Source organism: Copidosoma floridanum, unplaced genomic scaffold (genome assembly GCF_036245765.1).
Source record: "Copidosoma floridanum isolate Cflo_tuat_1 unplaced genomic scaffold, Cflo_Japanese_pri ptg000021l, whole genome shotgun sequence".
NCBI classification, from domain to species: domain Eukaryota; kingdom Metazoa; phylum Arthropoda; class Insecta; order Hymenoptera; family Encyrtidae; genus Copidosoma; species Copidosoma floridanum.
Genome location: NW_028321898.1, coordinates 4,219,722 through 4,242,389, shown reverse-complemented (window position 1 = coordinate 4,242,389; position 22,668 = coordinate 4,219,722). Strand labels below are relative to the sequence as shown.

The following is a 22,668-nucleotide window of genomic DNA, read 5'->3' as shown; positions in this document are numbered from 1 at the left end:
GCAGTAGCGCAGCAGCAGCAACAGCTGAAACAAACAGCTCAAAGTAGGGTTGAACGGCACTCCGTATACGTTTAAAACGCTGTTTCAACCTTCATGAACGAATTCATCGAAGGAAAAAAATAACTACGTAACTCTCATTATGTCAGTAACATGGAATTAACAACATTTTTAAGCTCAATATCTTTTTAAGTGCGAAAAAAAATAAAAACAAGATTCCTCCCATAAGACCTGTGTTATTTTCCCTCTAAATTAGTCATATATATACTGAGGTCACGTGGTAGAGGCATAATCCCAACATGTCAGGCTTCTAATGGTCACATGTTTAAATATAGTGATATAAAAATATTGAACAAAGAACAGTATTATGATGCACATTTGATCTCTAAAATACTTGACATCGTATGTGCATATCACATCATTAATAGAAAAAAGGACACATAAGCTTCGAGTCATACTTATAGGAGATATTTCAAAGATATACGCTTTTAGTTGCAGATGCGTGTATGTGTATACATATCGGCACTTTAAATTTAGGTCGGCATGCTTCTTTTATTCAAAGAAGATTATGCATATGTCGAGCTATAAACTAACAAATGCTGTTAATTTGACGTCTATACAAATCTGACTTGCGTGCAAGAAGATTGGTCATACGTAAAAAATTTCTGTTACATTTTTTTTTAGTTTGTTTGCTGTTTTTCTCTTTATGTCTTACATACCTTGTGTATTCAAAATTTTTTATTGTTAATGTTTCTATTATTTGAAAAAAACTAAAAATATCCTGATTTTTCAATAAACTCTTATACCATTACAAAACCTGAACAGGATTCTAGTACCGTTACACAGTTCACTTTTTATAATTCAGGTAAAAAATTCGTGTTTTAAAAAATAGCAACAAAGGCAGATATTACAACTTCTATGAAAGAACTTAATCACAGAGATACAAAAGCTTTGAAGTAGAGACAGTTGAATATGAGCTTAGTAACAAATCCTAAGAGCTAATCTTAATACAAGTAAGGTGCTTTAACTGTCAAAGGGCATTCGACGTTGATTAAAGCAACAATTGTAACATTGGCTTACTAATTGTGTAGATAACATTTAAAACATATGTCTCAAATTATATGCAGATAGATCTTAAATTTTTTTTATACGTTATTAGTTTTTGCATAGAAAATGAGCTGAAGAATCATCTGGTAAAAGAAAAATAAATTATCTTCTAACGTACACACATGTTAAAAGTAATTGTTTTTGGTTGGGGTTAGCACAAGATTAAACAGTCTTTACGAATATATTTATTCACAAAATGAAATAGTTAAGACTGACAAAGTGAAAAAATTACAATTCTTTAACTAACACATTATTTATTATATTTACCCTTAAAGAATGACAGCAGCAAGAAATTTTGTTTCGTATGGACATTTTGAAAAAGAAAAAAAATTGTAGAGTATAAAAGATTATAAATAACGTTTATTTTCTACATTGAATCTAAGAAAACTATATTCATGTTATAATTTTAGATAATTATTAAATTTTATTTTATTCTTGTTTTGAATTTTACTTCAACAATAATATGATTTTCACAATTCTGTATGATTTTTGATTACTTCTTGATAAGAATAGTTAGGTAATATTTTTGGAATTCTTGAATAGACAGATAATTAAGATATAGTTGTGTTAAGTTGTGTTAGTACAAACTTAGTACAAACTTTAAGTATTATTCTATTGCTTTAATTAGAAATTCTATAAAACGTTTTCCATACTGTTCTGGATCACAAGTTGAAATCCCATCTACGTTTGCTCCATATTTTACAGTTTTTGCTGCCTTGGCTGCTTGTTTACGTACACCGTAATGTGTCAAAACGTCAATAATTGCTAGAAAATATATTTCTTTTTCAGGTGCACCTGCAACATATAGTATAATATGAGCATTTATCAATGTACAAAAAAAACATTGTATATCTTATTCTAGATAATCTATATCACCATGTTGTTGCCAATGACATGCTTCGCAAATGAAAAAAATTGTATTGTGTGATACTTTAATATTATAGGTAAGATTTTTTTTGTACATTTAAGTCAGCAAGACACAAATTATTTTCCACACAAGAAAAATTTGAAGGCCAAAAGAATATGATGGAGAAAACACGATGCTCTGAATCAATGTCTGATACCTCGTTTGTATCTTTTTATATTTTTGTTTGAAGCTACTTTGAAAAAAAAATAGGTATTAAAAGAGCTTTAAAAATAGGTATTAAAAATTTGCTTAGGTTAAAGACAAAGCTAATCTTTTCTTCAGCTTCATCTTTTTCTCCGATCAATACTGTTGTCAAGAATTTTAGCAAATCACTGCTCTGCAAAGTAACTACAGTCAATGTATCTACAAACTTACAGCTAAGGCAACTCACTGTACTAATTTGCCGTTACATATGAAGAGGCTTGACACTCAAAACTATGCCTTGCATACTAAACAGCACTTTCAAATTTGTAAAAAAAGTAAACAAAGAAATAGGTTTATCGTTTTTGAATTTAAGAAGGCTTGGAAGTATCATTCAGAGAGGTGAGGAACAGGAAGTCTCGCCAGCACGCATATATGTACTCCCTTTACCACATACCTCCTCTTGCCCTTTACAAACTTGAAACTGTACGATTGTAATCAGTTATGTTTTTGAAAAATGCCTGACAAGACATGATTTTTTTGTCGTGCATCTTTCTTTTGTACTAAGGTATCTATAAAAACGTTTTAACACATTTATAATCCCCTAATTTCAACTTAACGTCAGTCTAACCTTGTTTTCTTTGAAGAGACCGTGTTGAACTGTTAATGTTTAATAATTTTTCGAAAATTTCCTTGGTAAAAAATTGGAAACATTTAATGTGCACTCCTGATGTATATGTATATGTATATCAGGATCGAATAAATGCGTACATGTAAATCAGAATCAAAATCAAATCAAATTAGATGCTTAAATATTACATGTACTTTTTTTGTACGATTCTACATTTTGAACTTTTCTCCCCAACCTCCTTAAATCACAGATGCTCTTCAGTTACTACTTACTGCTTTGTATACTCTTAAGTACGCAAAGGGCAAATATCTACTATCATAAGCAAACACACAATCTTAAGCAGTTAAAGCTCAGCTACGTTTTCCTTGCAGGACAGTCCACTATAATCAGTATGGAACATTGTTCCACTAAATATACATTGGTTCTAAACACACGAATTCCGCTTTTTTCTATAGTAACTGAGTGAATTATCATGACAAAGAATTTTTCTTTAACTATATGAAAATATTAAAAAATAAAAAAATGACTAGGGTGCTGAGGTACAAACGACTGAGCTTGAAGATATAGATTGATTTAACTTTGACACTGAAAATCTTGAAATTCCTACGCTAAAACTTTGATGGCTTTGAAGTTAAGCCTCAATAGCACTGGCTACTGACTACTGGCTGACATTTGATTAACCTATGCCATGAAAGAGCGCTAATTTTAGATGTATTTTTTTATCATAAAATTCATGATGTTATCGATTCCGACAAACGGAGTATTTTTTAAAACGAAACAATTTATAAATTAAACTATGAGAAAATACAGATAAGAACGAAAAAAATAGCAAAAATGCTCACTATGCACCACCCACGTTGCCATTTTTTTTGCTGTCGAAAAAAAAAGTTTAAGAGTAGTACATCGTTATAAAAGATCCCTTGATCAGTCAAGGCACAGTATCTCGAGAAAGTGCCTATATTCACTTCACAGTTTGTTTTGCTTTTAAATAGCAGAAGTGATAACAACAGTAGTCATAATAAAAGAGATAATATTAACCATAAAAAAAGACGGAAAGAAATTGTAGTTATTTTTCAAATTTTCGTTACATCATTATCTCATTATTATTCGTGTTTTATTCTTTAAACTCATCTTCTTTAGTCACGACCAATCCATGGCAGTGCCTTATATTTTTAAGAGGATTAAATATTTGTCAGACTCAAAAGTGTACTTACTTATGAATCATCCATTTTTCCATCTGAAAACAATATTTTTTTAATCTAGTTTGAGGGTGATTTAAATTTTACACATCACGTATGTATAAAGATGTGTACATTAACAAGTTTTTTAACTAACTAAAGTACTGTAGCACTTCAATAAAATTATTTTTCACTTTTACTTCTTGCGAGTAGATTTTATACGCTTACGTTCCACGTTATAGATGCTAATAAAATGCAACATTCTTATGCAACACATTTTAGTTACGTATGCAATCCAGAGGTCCTTTAATAAAGAAATGTATGAAGAGAGTCCGAATCGCTCAAACGAAAGAATAAGTTTAATGAGTAATCCTAAAATTATTAAGTATAGAAGTTGTAGATTTTGGAAAATTATACTTTTTACAATAATGATTTTTGTCTGTATAGTCGTTCTGACACTTAGAACAAAAAATTGATGAAAAAATGCCAAAAATCGTTTAATATCGTGAAACTCTGTGACATGACATTTCCGACGTTTAATGCTGATAAAAAACTGACGGATAATATAAAAATAAGCTTTTCGTGTTTACTATTTCTGTTTATAGTGTCTTTCTACTGCAGAGGAAAATGAAAAATCTTTGACGATAGTTAAATAAGTGTTTTGTAGTACGTTACTTCTTTACTTAAGATTTACTGACATTTACTTATTTAGTAATCGTATGGATATCATATTTAAAATCACATTGATCTTAAAACTGTAATTGAAGACATAAAGTTGCACTTTTTGCTGTGTTGATTCACAGGTTGTCCAAGATGTAATGTTTTGCATAAAACGTTTCACTTGTTTATAAAAACTAATGATGATCAGATTAATGTAATTTTTCAGGTGTCTGATTAGGTAACGTAAGCATAAGCTTGAATAAGCTTCATTACCCATAGGCACACTTCGTCCCTGCTGATCACTTTGTCTCCTAAGATTTAAGTGCATGAAGGGCGCAAAACAAGTCCCAAAAGCGCAAGGACTTTGTGCCCATGGTAAGCAAATATAATTTTTATGTGCAAAATTTGTTTTAACAAAAAACTTACGTCACCTTTGACATGAATAGGTAAATAAGTATATATATACACTGAGAAAAAAGTCATGCAGTTTCTGCTGTGCTCCCATGAAGAAAAGGCAGTGCTGCCACATGCAGCGAATATCTAGCGAAAACTGCGTTAGTGTCATGCAGTTTTGGCATGCATGACGTCAGCGGCAATACTTTCATGTAGCAGCGAATAACCACTTGAATACGTTATCATGTATCTTCTCAATATAAAACTTGTATGAAATTGCTTCTTTGCAAATTAAAATTTAAGCAATCAGAGCAAGATCAGAATGATACATAATTTTTTTCGTAAGTGTATTATGATTAACATAACAAATATAGTAAATTAGACACAGTAAATTACAGCAAAAGCGGTAAATTACAAAATATATTTTGAGGCGACAAACAATAATTCTACTTTTTCGTATAAAGTGCCTTTAGAAATACATGGCAATTCTTTTACATTTTTTATTAGAAAATGATTTATTTTTTTTACATTGTATGCGTAGTAATTCGGATCCAAAAAATTATTTATTAACGACTGTAACATTACAAAGACGTTCTCATCTGTTACTTGTATATTCTCAATACACCTTAATAAAATATTTCGATTTTCGCAGATTTCTACAACTATTGTCACATTTATGTTATGTTTTATACCATTTCATTCAAAACGTTTCAGTGAAATTATACTTGTATCACTAATTACATAGGAAAAAATTTTTTTGTCTGAAATCGTCAAGACTCTAGTGATTACTAAGTTTAATTAGGTTTGTCACTGAATTGACTACTTCAGTTATTCTCAAAAAATATAGTTAAAGTGAGCTCTTTATACACAATGTTTTCAACAAATATTTTCGATTATTCGTAGTTATAGAAGTAAGTTTAAGTTGCCTATGCTTAGACTCAAATCTCATGCTCAAATACTAAACTAACGATCCATTTTTCTGTTTAACCAGTGGTAAATGAGTTTTGTTGAGCCACTTAAATTTCAAATCACCGTAAACTTTGTACATAACTCAAGGAAATCTATTATTAAATTTTTTAATTTAAGTTTCAAGTCTATTATTATTTGTTGTGAAGGCTCAATATACATAATTTTTATTAATTTTGTGTATAAGTTCCACGCATTACTGAATTTATCAACTTTATTACCTATTCTTAGTCCAAATAGCGGAAAAATGTTAACATTTCAGAGATGGATAGCTTTATGTTTTTATTTGCTATGATCTGTTCTTTTTTTATTTGTAGGACCGTGATAGCACTATTTTTACCTTCAAATGCTTGGAGCTCTCCATTCAAAAATTCTTAAGTTTACATTTTCTCTTTCTGTATAAGATCAAGTAAAACATTGTTCATTGCCATACTTATTTGCCATACTTTTAAATTCATCATGCATCAAACCAAGTGTTGTTTTTGCACACATGATACCCATCCACCTTATAATACAAGCATGACTCCCTTACAAAAGTCTCTAAAGGACTGTTTAGTTAAACGACATTTTCGTATGCAAACACTGATCTAAATAATGATTCACTCTCACGAGTAGTTTTTTAAATATTTTCTATTAGTAATTAACATATTCTCCATGGTTTACTATGATTGAGGGTATTATTAAATCCTAAATCTTCATTGAGACCTTTCTTGACTTTCAATAAGACCTAGTTAAAAAAATACGTAATGCGCTTGCGAGAGAGCCATTACTGATTAATTTCCAAAAAAGCACGAAATTATCTTAATGAATAGGTAATGGTAAACATAATTTATGACCAAAATTTTTTTTAATTTCATTCCAAGTTTCACATTGTATAAAATTACAAACAATATTAGTTTCCTTTGATAATTGGTACATATGAGTTATTATTTCATAAAATTTCTATGACGTTTTCTCAAGGTATTTGAGAGACCGTTTCAATGGTATATATACAATGTAACATTTTTCAACTTCTAAACCTTTACCATCGTTGAATAGTTTTTCTCAAATATTGTGCCTACATATGTTAATACAGAATGTGTAAAACCATCTTCGGACTCATAATATTTAGAACGATTGTGCTCTGGATTAAATTTATAAAAAATTTTCGAAATTGATTAAAAAAACTAAGGATTTTATCGTACATATGATTATTAAATTTAAGGAAAACAGATTTTAAATTTTGTTTTAAGAAGCTTGAATACGAATTCTTCAACTGATCCAAAGAATCAATAAAAATTGTACTACGTTACAGGGAATGACGGGATTACTATAGAAACTAATAGTTAACAAAAGAATTTTCATCTCTTAGTCGATCATTTAGTAATTTGTACGGAAATGTAATTAAATATATGTGTATAATAAAAAATTCAATTTGAATAATAAAAAATGATTTATTTGATTTTGTTAGTACTTTACAAAAAATAAATATTTTTTCATTAGAACATTATGTTTTGTACAAACAAAAATTTTTTGTACATTAACTAAAAAAAAAAATATTTATATAAGATTAACTTTTTAAGGAAACATTACAATGAAAATTATCGGTGCAATAAACTTGTGATAGCAGAATGTGAAGCTATGATTGTTTCAAAATCAGAAAATCACAGATTATAACGAATGTTTGTCTCCAAATAGTTTACCAGATAATACCCCAAGTCACACATATTTGAATTGATTATTATAGCTTGTCAATCCAATGGTTTTTTCTTTACTATTTTGACTGGAAACTGTAGAATGGAGACCTTGCCATATGCACAAAAGTTATACTGAAGCACAAAACCTCACATTTTTACGATATTATTTGTACAGAACTTCTTATTAACTAAACAGTAGAATTCTCAGTCCTATACTTTATGCTGAAAAATTAACTCAATAATTTTTATTGCATACATACAAAATAATAGAAAACAGAAGGTTGAATTTTTTTAGTAATAATAAAAAACTATTAAGGATTATATGTTACTGAGGTCTAACAAATTGTATTATTTGAAGTGCATCTATTACGTTCAAACTTATATAAGTGAAGGGCGGAACTTGTAGATCCGTTCTCCGAACAAAAAACTTTAATTTTTGTTCGTCAGGAACCAGCCGTTGCGTCGGCCCAAGGGCCTCATTTGCTTTTACTTACAGTATACTCTTCTTTTAAATCATTGACTTAGCGTTGTGGTGTTCGTTTTCACCGAATGATACGTGGGTAGTGGCGTTTGTGTGTCATACGCGTCCTTATCAAAGTCTTGTCATACGTTATCTATTTGAATGTTCCTCGATATTCAATTTATTCATAAAAGTAAGAATTATGTGTCAATTCATTAGAATTTTTAATCTACAAATGTTTAATACAATTTAGTAATTTGAATGTTTTAAATTAAAAAAGTAAATACAATCAACAACTAAGTTGTTTCTCATCTGATGATTTAATAAATTCAGAACAGCCGTAAATAGTTCACTTTACAAACAGTATAAATTATGAAGTTACAGACTTACATTTACAATGTCTATACAATTTATAATTTTCTCAACTTAACTTACTTTTATGATTGCTGGCTAGCCACTGATTGCGCGCACGCAGTCACAAGATCTTACAAGGTTAACAGTAACGATGATCCTAATCCTACACGAGAATACTTGTGGCAATTACAATAATTAGACTACTGATTTTAACGTTGGAACTCAAGTCAGCGGAGCTTTCTTTCTTGTTTCTGCTTGATTCACTTTGTATGCTAGTTTACAGTGGCCTGATTTGCTCAGGCTTTTCTCACACAGCTTAGTCACCGAACTAAGTCTTACATTTGCTTGAAATGCACGCTTTTAACACGAAGCTTAATCACTAGACTAAGTCTTACATCCACTTAAAAGTCGCAACAGAACTCACTCTTTAACCTTTATAGTTACTTTGAAGCACTTGATTAATAAGAAAACGTGAAAATTGTTATGTGCGGAGAGTTTTTATACTCTTGCATTTAAGGAGGACACGTCAGGTTGGGGATCCGAACAACCTATCAGAGCTTAACGCAATTACTGTCAATTGACACGAGCATAGTCGTGGTAAAATAATTACAGAATAATTGATGGTTAAAACTGCTGATCTCTCAGATTTTACATTAGGTACAAGTTGATGTCAAAATTGTGTATGATATTTCTTGTGAACATACGTAGTAAATAATGTTAGAACTGTTGATTATTCAACTTATTGGATGTACCACTGCTAATTGATGTTGTAAGATAAATGCTTCATAAGGTTGTTCGAGGTTGTAAATGTAGTTGATTTTTACGACGGTAACTTTTCCTAAAAGGAGTGAAGTATTTGTCACGCAATTGCTGAAGCAGGTGTACCACTGGATGTTTTGAGATCGCTGAGCTTTTGCTTTTTTTAATTTAAAAACGAAACTCCGTATTTCAAAGTAATAACTATCAAGTATATAACATGAAATACCATAAATCAAATAGTTTTAGAATTTTGATAATAATATAATACGAAACATTTTGATTTTACCTTTAAAATATATTAGTGGTCCAAGGTATATACAAAAACAAGTATAAAGTATATTTTCGACAATATTCATAAAGAATGGCATTTTTTTAAATGATAAAAAACAGATATAACTGCTGATAAAAATAATGTAATAATATTTGACAAAGTATCAAAGTACGTAGATAGTCGTTATTGAGGCAGTAGCGGAATTTTTTTTTTTTTTTAAATATAAAAATCATGAAAAAATGCAAAAAATTGTATAAATAATTTGTTATTCATTTTAAAAGAAATAAATTGATAATGAGTACATAAACGTTTATTAATACATACGAAAGCCGCTCTGCTAATACATACTAATTTCCAAATTTTTGAAGAAAACGTGTACCAAAAAAATTTATTTCTTTAAATAAATTGTTTATTTAATGTATAATTAAACCAAAAGTAAATAAAAATTCAAATTAAAAATATGTTATGAACTGTAAGATAACATGTAGTAATCACATTTTTTGTACCGAACCTGCTCATAACAGAGTGGGTTAGGGCCCTGGCCAGTGTGCAAGAGGTTGGGAGTTCAAATGAAAGAGAAATAAAATCCAAAATGTGTAGCATGGTGATGTGATGAGGCATCATGTGGTGTAGAGGAAGCCGGAAGTACTTCAGTAAGAACGGGGCAAAGGGGGAGAATCAAGCAAAATCTACTTCCGTTACACTTTTTCTCAAGGTCACCAATCTGAAATTGTTGATTTACTCTGTAGGGCAGAACGCGCCTATAGAAGTATAACTCCAAAAAATAGTTTCCAAGAAAAATTTGCAATTTTAACTTTTTAGAATACAACTGTTTTAAATCAATAAAAAGTGGGTGAAATGAAAAAGAGTTAGAAATAATTAACCAATAGGTTGACTTAACATAGTGTTTCTTAAGGCATCGGAGCGTTTTTTTTTTCAACTTTAAGAGTCGTCTGCGATTGGCGCTGAATCACTCTTGCTGCTGGTTCTTATAAAATTGTTGGTGATAAGAAAGAAATTTTGTTATTTCTATCTATTGTAAAATAGTCCTTATCTGTTGGATTAAATTTCCTTCGGTGTTGGTATTGATGGCTACCTTTGGCTGCATGTAAATAGAACATTTGTTCTCATGGTGAGGCCTTGAAAAATTGACCGTTCTTGCTGTTATTGTCAAGTTCAGTGCCATGGTAAGTTGTGGAAAGTGTGCCCAAGGCTTTGCTGCTTGTGCCCTGATAGTGGTGTGCCATTTCTGCATAGGCTTGTTCCATGCAACCTTTAAGTGTTTGGGTGTATAAGCTTCTAAAATAAGAGTATTGGAGAGCCTCTTGAAAAAGCCCATGCTGCTTTTTAAGTGCCCTGAATGCACTTCTGATAGGATTAAAAATCCTCGTCTGCTTGAGTCTGTTACAACTTTGCAGAAGTATAAGGATAAAATAACAAAGGTAGTCTCGTTCATTGCAAAATTTCAGGCTGAGGTGAAGATGATAAGGAAGTATGTAAATAAGCTTACTGCTGACGTGGACCAGTATTCTGGCATTAAGGTGACGGTTGGTAGTCTGCCGTAGAATTTTAGCTAAAGGATGCTTCGGCTAAGTACCAGAAAAGATCGAGAAGAATGCTAAACATACTGCTATTCGGTGTTGCTAAGAACTCACACAATAAAAGAAGAAAATAAGTTGTTGGGGATGAAAAAATTCTCCTACAATTTAAATTGTAAATCAAGCTGGGAATGAACAATATCCGTAGAATTAGTAAGCTGGAAGATGGTAAAATTCAGCCTATCATTGTGTATGAGTACAAGACTGATGTTATTGCTGTCCTATTTGGGTGACGTAATTTGCCTAACAGTATATCAGCTGCAAGAACATTAATTGATATGGACATTATGGCCACCCAAATAAGTCTTTACCAGTCGTAGCGTCAAGAAGCTAGACTGTTTCATAATACTAGTAGCAACATCAAAAAGACCGTAAGGCTGGTTAAGAGTGTACTTACACTTGGCACAATAAATTAAAAAAAAAAAAAAAAAAAAGAAGTTCTCAAATCTCTGTAGAACAAGACCCTTTAAAAAACTAGATAATCTCACAATCTATTATAAAAATGTAAATGGCCTGCACACTAAGCTCTGTGCACTCGAATATAATAATAGGCTACTTGTACCTAAACCGGATGTCACGGTGGTCACTGAAACATTTCTGCATGGAGGTATAAGCAAAGCTGAGTTGGGTCTATCTGATTAGGTGTTGTGTCGAAGGAGTAGATATTAAGATGACTGTACAAGGATTGGTGATGGTGTCCTCATAGCAGTGAATAGGCAGCTTGACAGCGTTATGCTGGTCTTTAATGATATTCTTGAGCAGTTGTTTGTTAGTTTTAATGTGCTGGGTTTTTCTTGTATTATTGGAGGGACCGATTTGTGCCCTAAATCACCATTGGCTAGCTATCATTACTGTATAAATACTGTGAAGACTCTATTAGATGAACACTAATACTAAAATATTTTTCTGGTTGGAGATTTTAACTCACCCAATACAACTTGGAATGAGTTTCCTGACCCCATGCCAATCTGCACAGACGGTGATGCTCTCATGCGGGAGTGTGCTCAAAATCAGGTGTCATTGCTGGGTCTTCGTCAATTTTTTCCAGTCCACCCACTAAAAGATTTACCTGGTGCCGGTATTTCTTACCTGCCAGTAGTGGATGAGCTGATTCCTGCAGATAGGCATTATATTTTGGCGTGTTCCGAGGTCTCTGGTATCAGCTGTTCATCTGGTATTGCTAACAGTGTGTACTTTGACTTTGGTGTGGCAGATATTCAGCGTGTCACTGCATACATGCAGGATGTAAATTGACCTTTGTTATTGGATAGTGTTGATATCCAATTGAATGTTGTTAAGTTTAAAAATGTACCACAGAAAGTCATTAACCTATTTGTTTCGAAAAAGCGGTACAAGCCAAACACACACCCTGCACGGTCCTCTTCAGCCTTAACTTATTTTATAAATAAGAAAGAGAGAATGCACAGGACTTGGCTAGAGTCTAGTTTGTTGTATGACTTTATCAAGTTTAAGCGATCAAGGGCTGTGTGTATTAGGACGTCACATGAATGTTACAAACAGAATATAAATAAAATTCTAAATGAGATGTATTAAAATATTTAAAATTTTTTAAAATATGGTAACGAGATGTGCTGTGTTCGGGATGTACGTGCTACCATCACCCATGGAGGGCGTACTGCGTTGGTTGCCATTGAAAGGGCTGATTTATTTCTACTGTGGGCTTTCTACTGTTACTAATCTGCTGATGTATTGTGATAGCATTGCCGAGGCTTTGAATGTTAATGCCCAAGTGGATTCCATTGACATTAATTATAAAAAGGCGTTCAATTTCATAAGCCATAAAATACTAGTCAAAAATTTCATAGAGTTGGTCTAAGATGGTCTCTGTTGAAGTGGTTTATCTCTTACCTCACTAAGTTTAAGCAGGTTGTTGTTTTGGATAGGGCTGTATCTGATGGTGTAAGTGTTGAATTGGGAGTTTCTCAGGGGTCATACTTGAGGCCGCTTCTATTTCTTATAAATTGTAACATCATGTTTCTATGCCAATTGAGAAAATTTTTGCATGGTTTTCAATGTCTAAATATATTTGTAGCAAAAATGTATGGGAAAAATTTACATAATTGTTTATTGAATATTTTAAGAAAGATAAAGAAAACAATGCTTAGTTACAGCTAAAATGGATTTTCAAATTCAAAGAAAAATAATGCAAAGATTATAAACTACCAGAACCAACTATATCAATAATTTAAAAAAAAATGAAACAAACAAAACAGTTAGAAATTAAGAAACACAAAGTAGAGATCTTTTTATTAAGCTCAATAGTAATGAAAAGAAAAATTTTTAACGAAGTAATTTAAAAAGCACCAAAATTTCTATCATATTGATGGTTTAACAGGTTCAATAAAAGCATTTTTGTACAAAACATTCATTTATTAATTTGTGTTGATGAAAAAAACAGTTATTTTTATGGTTTGGACTAGAATAGCTTCAATTTTGTTATCTAAAGTAATGACAAGTCATAGAACATTTTAATTACCGTTAGATATGACTAACATTAAAAGTTTTTTTTGCATATAAATTAGGTTACAAAAAATTACGTAAAGTTAAAGTAGTTACTTGGAGTGAAGCTCCAATGATCCCTTAAAAAGCTTTGGAAATTGTCAACAAAACATTAAAAGATTTGAGGAATAATAAATTCCCTTGGTCTAGTGGTCGAGCATGGGTGTGAAACCTAAATTTTCAAAAATAATATAAAATACTCGTTCTGACGGAGAAATTTTGAAATTGAAAAATAACATGCGTTGCACAAATAAAGACTTGGCTACGTTGTTGATAAAGATTGGAAATAGAACAATTGAATCATTTAATATTCCTGAGAAATATTGTAGAAAATTGATAACATTTGTAAAAAAGTTTATGGAGATCAAGATAGTATAAATGATGACCTTAACAACGTAATTTTAACAACTTATAATGAATAATTTTAAATCTTAAGCAACGAAATGTTTTGTTTAATAAAAAGAATTAAACATGTATTACAGTATACATTATGCAAAATATAAGGGTAGTGATTGCATAAATAACAATATAGATATAAATTTTCCATTTGAAACTCTTAATAATGTACGCGAAGGCTTACCACCACATGTTCCAAATTTAAAAGTGGGTGCAATTGTTATGTTAATAAAAACTACTTGAGAATATTTTATGGTTTGTGCAATGGAACTAAATTTTGCATAACCTAATTATTCAAATTGTAAGAATTCTAATTATGTATTTATACAAAATGATCCCGAAAATAAATCAACCATTGAAAATACAGTATAGTGTAAAGTATTAAAGTATATGTGAGACTCTAGACTCTTTTTTCTTGCATCTCGTAAGGAGGGGTCTTTATAACACAAGCGCAACTTTGCTTTATGAAAGCGGTATCGTGAATGAAAGTGTTTAACGTAATAAGTGTTGATCATTCTCGCGATGCACGTTCTTACCAATTCCTTTCCCACACAGATTTGGTGCTAGGTGTATGGTACAGTAAGAGTCGAAATTTTTTTTATTTTTCTTATGTCGGAAAAATAAAATTCTACCAAGAAGCATACATAGTGCAGTGCTACGAGAATAAGCAATTATTAATCAAGAGACCAAGGATCTGATCGAAGATAACAGTGCCGGTCATAGTCTACTAGCAGCGCTGAAAATAGCCCAACAATCAGGAAGACTAGGGTACTATTTACAAATTGTCACATTATCAAGCAGACAAACAGCGTACACTGATGAGAAATGGTCTTTAACATTTCATTCATACTGGTGTGCATATCAACTACAACGTAAGGACAAATGTAATAAAATAATGTGTGCCCCTTTACTCCCAAGGCAATAAAGGAGTGGCCTTTATTGGGTGAAGATAAGATTGAGAGGATTTTTTTGATGTATTCATTATTTCATTCACTCCTCCTTTTTATGTTTTTGTTTCTCAAAACTTAAAGCAAAAATCGCGCGAGGAAAACAGACTTAAATATGCATTGGCTTGGGGAAAATTTTTTTTTTGGAGAAACCATTTACGTAACAAAATAATTCTAGAGCCAAGGGAAAAGTAAGTGAGTCATAACGAAAGAATTGAACGTGTCGGTCAAAAATAGAAAACAGCAGAAACCTGAGGAGAAAGAGAACAGCGTTTTAATAAACCAAATTCTTTAGCTGCCACTGATAAGTAAAAGAGACCAAATATCAAGAGCCAGACATAAAATTTAGCGTAGCGAGCGCTAATAAGAGGGATCCGAAGCGTTATCTCTGAAGATGCAGTAAGCCCACGCGGCTACACTATACGAGTACTACACTGACTCAGGGCGAGCTGAATTTTTTTTATAGGACCCGGGTATGAATAAATACATTTAAAAAAACTAAAACTACAGATACAGAAAATATGCTTCTTTCCGGGGGTATTAACTATAACGTTGCAAATGGCAGGGACAAAATAAATGACGACAGGGCTGAGATATGCAGTGTATCATACAGAGGACAACAAGGAAAAGATATATGACATCAAATGCCGGAATTAGAAATAGAACCAGAAAGGTGTGAGAAACTTGACGAGAAAACTAAGGCGATAGTAATGGGCTTGTTCTGGGAAATGAGAGTTAAGCTCCTAAAGATTGCAAGGGAAATGAATACGTCACACAATGTGGCTCTAGGAATCATCCAAAATTTATCATCGATAAGTAGAGAGCCCAGAGCGGAATTTCGTAACACACTAGAGAATTTAAAACCCAAAAACAAAGAAGTAAGCAGTTTCAACGAATTATTGGGGGAAATACTAAAAGAGCTGCAGAAATGTGCTGGGCTCAAATAAAAGAATCAAACATACTGTGTGCACAATGGGGGATGCTAATTCCACCAGAATGAACGATTTCCACTACACCAATCAATAAAGAGTCATAAAATTTTGGAGTAGAAGGCAAGCAATATATAAAGTCGTAAGACCTTGGAGTAGAAGGCATGTAATATAAAGAGTCGTGAGACCTTGGAGTAGAAGGCATGCATAATCAACAGCTGTGTAATAGAGTTAATTTAATGAGTGATGAACTAAAGAGAATAAAGGAGGCCGAACTTGTTGCAACGATATCATTATCAACTCAAACTCTTACAAATTGGGCTAATTTTGATACGAATAGAGATAGACAATAGGGTGATATAGCCTTGACCAAGACTCCGTATACGGAAAACATGCACCCTACACGCAATAATGACTACCTGCGCAGACCGGAGAACTTTTAGCGTAATATTCCGTCCACACTTAGCCACATGACAAGCAATACCCCGTTCTTCGACGATGACTCATCGAATATACCACTGTTCAAGAGAATAGTGCGAATGGTCGCACATATAAATGGCCTGGAAAACGAAGTCTTTTTTTGGGCACCCTCACTAAGAGACTGAGAGGCAAAACAGCAGAACATTTCGCACCAAGACTCACATAGCTTAAAACAGTTGAGAAGTTTATTAAAGAGCTTTCAAATAGATACTGCAGCATTCATAAAGTCGACTCACTCATGACAAAGTTGAAAGTGATAACACAACAAGACAGTGAACCTCAAGAAAACGACGGTAGACGGGTACAAGAATCGTACCACAGATTAACGACGTTGTACGAACCCGTAGTTTCTTCAGATTCAAAAACAGATCCTTAAAGTAAGCCTAAAATGAGAGACAGAGAAGCAATTTATATACAGATTACATCTAATTTTACCTTGGAGAATAACGATTTTTAATCCGAGAACACTAAGGAAAGTGAACAACCAGGTTACAAACTACTACGGCCGCCGTTGAAAAATATTGGATGTATTGTAAGAAAAATAGACATAATCAAAGAATGCCTAAAATTAATCGCTGTCATAAACAAGAAAAGATGAACAAAAAGTAACAGGAAAGAAAACGAAAAGTTTAACTACTGCCAGGAACCAGGACACTATGTGAGAGACGGCCATACCCACAGACGAGATAAATGGACTCGAAAATAATAGATCAAATGACGGTTATAACTTTAATTATAACAGATGTAGAAACCGGAATATTTTTAACAATCATAATAAAGAAGATAACTATAACTATCACACCAACTGTAGGGGCTGAAATTATAACGACGATTTAAGAAATGCAGGAAATTACTATAAAAATCACGGTAACGATAGCTGACACAGTTATTATAGCAAAGAATTTTATCCATTTAACAAATATGAAAACAGCTAATACACGAATCAAGATGGTAGGAAGAACTACAATAGAGACCGTAACAGAGGTCATCAACTTCCACTAATCACATTTCCACAACAAAGAGGTGTAGCATACTAGCTTGACAATAGGATGGACAAATTGGTGGCTTTAAAATCGCAAGATGTTTGGTGTGGTCCCCAAATGCCAAGCACAAATTACGAAAAGAGAACGAAGAAGGTGTAGCCGAAGAGAGAGAGGCTGCAGGAGGAAGCTTGCAGACGGATTAAAATGCGCGAAAGGAAAGTGAGAAAGAGGGCAAAGGGGAAATACGATATATGTAAAATGAGAAAGCTCTCAGAACTTAGTAAGAAGCGAAAAATATGGACATGCATGTCAAGCAGTAGGGGAGGCGCAAGAGAAGAGGTAGAAGATTTTGCAATAAAAAAAAAAACCAAAAAAAATTGGACGCACAAGTAAAAAATGATAACCCCAAGTTTCCAGTGGATAAAAAAGGGATAGAACAGCACTCCAAAGTAACTATCAAAGTAGCAAGGATAGAGCACATACCATCATCATTAAATTAGAGAGCCCACACTTAAAGAAGGGAAAGGCAATATTTTACGCAAATTTGGGAGCAGAGATTTTTATGATAAAAAAAGATAGCCTTAACACTGACAAACTAATGTACGATAGGTACCAAGTAGCAATTTTTGGTGCAACTCATGGTGCACGTAAGACACTAGGTACGGTGCAAGCCCATCTGTATGGATCAGAGTGCAGACTACATGACGTCCCACACGATTTCCCAGTTTACGTAGAAGGAATCATAGGATGGGACACGTTTAAAATGTACAACGATGAGATAAGTGTCACTGACTGTGCGATTGTATTAGAAAATATGAAAATACCTATGCTAGAGCCAGAGTGTTCCAGGACACCTAAAAAATCTAAATAAATAATTTATGCACGAATAAAAGACAATCTTTGTTAACCAGAAGTAGGCTGGGTATCACTCCAAGAAACAGAAATAGGATTACTAGTTAGGAATTTTATAGCCAAGAAAAAACATGGTATGGTATTTGGGTAATGTAATAATATAAGTGATGAAGTAATAAATGTGCCTCTCTTGAAGGTGGAGCTGTTTAAATACGTAAAAATTGAGCAAAAGCAACTGGAGGACGTTGAGGAAAACGACACTTTATATTTGGAGGAAGTAGTGATAAGATTCTTTAATTAGAAAATAAGTGATAACAAAGGAAAAGTAGAAAATTTTATATAATATAAAAAGAAGCTAAGGAAACACAAATAGGTGGACAAGATCATGCAACTCGTAGACACAGCCAGTTGCAACCATGAAAAAAAGAGCATGTAGAAAGACTGATCGAACCAAATTCTTATGTATGTGGCCTTGACCGTATTTAGAACCTCTCAAGGCAATACACCTGTTAAAGCATTGAATTACAACAATGTCAGATAAGCCCATCGTGGCAAAAAGACACAGATATCCACTGGTTATAAAGAATAAAATGAAAATCTAAATAAAAAATGCTCAAACAAGGGATAATTAAACCCTTTACCTCCCCATAGAGATTAAACACTTGAACTGTCGTAAAATAACTGGTTCCAAATAATAAAAAAAAGGTGTGAGCCGTAACAGAATTTTAAATGTCAAACGAAGTTACAGTGGGTTCATGTTACCCGCTATCGTTTCAGAGTGACATCTTAGAGACTTAGCGTCGGCACGTTAGATTATAGTAGTGGACCTCAAATCGGAATTTTTCTAGTTGGAAATACATGAAGATGATGCACATAAAGCAGTATTTTTGGGCCCAGAAGGGCATTCCTAATACAAAACAATGCCAATGGGCTGCAAGGACTTGCCAAATACATTTCTAAGGGCTATTGCACTATTACTCGCCATTACAAGGTCACTAAAAAGAAGTGTATTTTGACGACATGACGATTGTTTGCCCTAACCTTAAGAAATACGAAAGACGATTCATGGAATTGTTAATACGGCTGGCAGCTGCAAATCTGACGAGTGAACCCAAAAATTATTAATTTTAAAAAAAAGAAGCGAAAATGCTGGTTCACATCGTAGGCAATAGGCAGATACAGATTGACCTGAAGGAACTTAAAGTGGCCAAAAATTACCCTCGACCGACAAATGTTAAAAAAGTGGAACAATTTCTAGAATTTGTAGGCTACTACCAGTGATTTATCAAAAATAATTCACAAATTACCCAATCTGTGTCAAGACTCTTAAAAGCGGATACTGTATTTAAATGGGGCCACCAATAAAAGCATGCATTCAAAATCCTTCTGGATACACTATGCAGTGAACCTGTACTTATCGCCCAAGGCTTAGAAAAAACTTTCATCGTGATGACAGATGCATCGGACTATGCACTGGGAGCAATCCTTAGTCAAGGTAGGAAAAGACAGACGGGGCGAATACGCGTAACGTTGTTTGTAAGAAAGCAAGTTTTGTTATTTTACATATGACAAGGAGCTGCTGGCAACTGCATTCGCTAAAGAGCAATTCAGACCTTATTAATGTGGACACATGTTTACAGAAATCAGGAATCACGAACCTCTGCAACATTTCCACTCATCAAAGAAACCATCTGGTTAAATAGACTTAGAGCAGAACTTCGGGTTATGAATTAGAAGTTATACATCATCCGGGCATAACAAACAGGCTATCCAACGTGCTTTCATGTAACCCAAAAATACACAAAGGGCATCCAAACCCAGAGTGTCCTAGACAAAAGCTGTATGAACTAGTCAACCAACAGGAAAGTGCAGGGAAATTCAATAGCGATGGACCCCTGGCTAGAGTTTTGAAAGTTCGAGGAACAGAAAAAGAAAAAAAACAAGAAAAACCAAAAAAGAGAGCAATCGAAGAAGAGGGATGCTGATTAAAAATCGGAGGAGCCGAGCGGGGAAAACTCACAGAGTCGACAAGTGCCAAGAGAAGAGAATAGCCTAATGGTACCAACTGTCATAGGAAAATAAAAGCCCGTTTTACAAGGGCCAACAGATGGGAAGTCAGACTACTTAACAAAAGAGCCAGAATTTCAAAGAGGAATAAGAACTACTAATACACCCACAATACTAGAGACATTTGTTAAATTATGGAAAGAAAACAGACGATAACTCAATACACTACACAGACAAAGACAGTATTTTTTAGTCACACCACAAATAATTTAACCATCAAAGGAAATAATAATAGCAAATCATGATGCACCAAAAAAAGCATATACAGGGACACATTCAAAAATAATTACCGAAAAACAAAAAATTATCGGGAAAGCAAAAGAACATACGGGACAGAACACTAACCCTCCAATAGATATGGAAGCAACAAGAGAGCCAGATATACATGATTTATTGGAAGGTAAATCCAAAGAACTTGGGGCCCAAGTAATGATCGACAGTAAAAGACGCGATATCGAAGTCAAGCCAGGAATAAGGATGAATGTATGGAAGCCTAACGAGACCAAACCCGTACAAAACGTGGCATCACAGATGAGAAGGAAGACCAATAAAACTCCACACAGCCAGCACGAGAAGACCACGTTAAATGAATATGAAAACCAAGCAAGAAAAAAACCTAATGCACTATCTGAAACCACTACACTATTCAAGTACTTAGACAGTCTAGTATTTGTGACAATGACAGAAAGGGTACCCAACACATAGGTCATAGATGCGCTTTACGAAAGAGGATATATTAATCTGTCACGCATGAATATCGAAGAAACAAGCGTAGAAAAAGCTGAAGGGACAAATGCAAGAGGAGTAAAAGTTATGCACATATATGTAAAGTCACATTTCGAAGAAGCGATGCCAAAATTAAACGGCCCTTAAAGAGGTTACAGTTTCAAATGAAATAAAAACACATGGGGTCGTTAAGGACCTAGCAATCCTGAATCTTACTGAGTGGAGATACTTTATCGATATCTTTGAGAAAATATTCAAAGATGTTAGACAAGCAGCAGTACTCGACACAAACACAATAGTAATCCCACCAGCACATCAAAGATTCAACATTAAAAAATACTATGAAGTAGTAATAGGTAGACATAAGGGTATTAACAAGACATATAACAGAATTACCAAGGGCTACTACTGGAGAAACATGCGCACAGATATGAGACAAGTCATTCTGGGATACGCATTATGACAAACGAAAAAACTCGTCAAAATCAAAAATAAAGCAAGCCATGCTCATTACCAACGCACCGAGTAGACTGCTCGAAAAAATTATTATAGACTTTTACGGACACACATATACTTTTAATGCTAGACTGGCTGGCGTAATTTATCAATCTCGCACCTGTAAAAAAAGTTCCAATCGAAGAAACGGTAAAACGATTACAGATAAGTTTAAAGCGTACTTCGGGTCACGATAACATTAATTATCTAACCAGGACACTTATTTCATAAACAAAAGTATAGACAAACTTGCAAGGTCGTATAAAATAGACAAAGTGGGCAGCATGGTATCCCATCCACAAACTAATAGCACCATCGGATGAATGCACTATACTCTTACGACCTACGTCAAGGCCTGTATAGAAAAAAATGATTACTGGAATATACAACTACAAATGTGCGTGCACACATACAAGCTTGCCAGACTTGAAATTAATATTTCAAAAAAGTTAGTTGAGACCCTGACTCTGGCGGGCCAAGGGGGGTCAAAGAATAACATTGAGGAGCCAATTCAAAGATTTATTGGGTTAATTAGCCAATGACATAAAAACAATTTTCCCTTGTTTTAAGAAGGACCGAGAAGAGGGGGGGGTATCACATCAGGTAAGAGGGCCGAGAAAGGGAAGTGTGAACACCCTTAGTTAAATGACTTTATAATATAGGAAGATATAATACATGGGTATATAATTTATATATACGCATATATATATGGGTGATTCTCTGTCAAATCGTGCGAAAAAAAAAGATCTTTCTGAATCTTAAGGAATATATTACAAACAACATGAATGCCGATGAAATTTTTTAGATTTTTAAGAAGTCACCACAGCGAGCTATGGACCCCTAAACTTTTAATTTTCGGCATTTTTTAAGATTTAGTGTAATTTTGAGCTCAATATTCCTCTTAAAAGATCAATTTTTGTAAAAATATGCAATACACACAAAAATCTGAAATTCCCTGAATTTTCAGACAAAGATGGTTTGAAGGCCCAAAAGTAGATTTCATAACCTTAAAATCGAAAACTAAACTTTGGAAATTTAAAAAAGAGCTTGCGATCCAAGCTTTCAGCCTCAAAAAATTTATGATGTCAGCTTAGTGTGCTAAGAATATGCTCCCACAAATCCGGTTATGGTAGTTTCATGGTGTAGCCAAAAAAAAAAAAAAAATAAAGATAGAC

The 22,668-nt window shown here is 33.2% G+C and overlaps 1 protein-coding gene across 6 annotated transcripts in view; it reads right to left on the bottom strand.

Annotated features, from left to right (window-relative positions):
• Positions 1 to 1,376: 1,376 nt before the first annotated feature.
• The window catches only part of PIP4K (phosphatidylinositol 5-phosphate 4-kinase), a 541,345-nt gene continuing 520,053 nt past the window's right edge, over positions 1,377 to 22,668 (bottom strand). For all 6 annotated transcript variants that reach the window (XM_089594386.1, XM_089594383.1, XM_023390965.2 and 3 more), the window contains one exon: positions 1,377 to 1,899. In XM_089594386.1, coding sequence (XP_089450512.1) covers positions 1,712 to 1,899 — 188 coding nt within the window. In that variant the 3' untranslated portion in view covers positions 1,377 to 1,711. The remainder of the gene's footprint in view (positions 1,900 to 22,668) is intronic.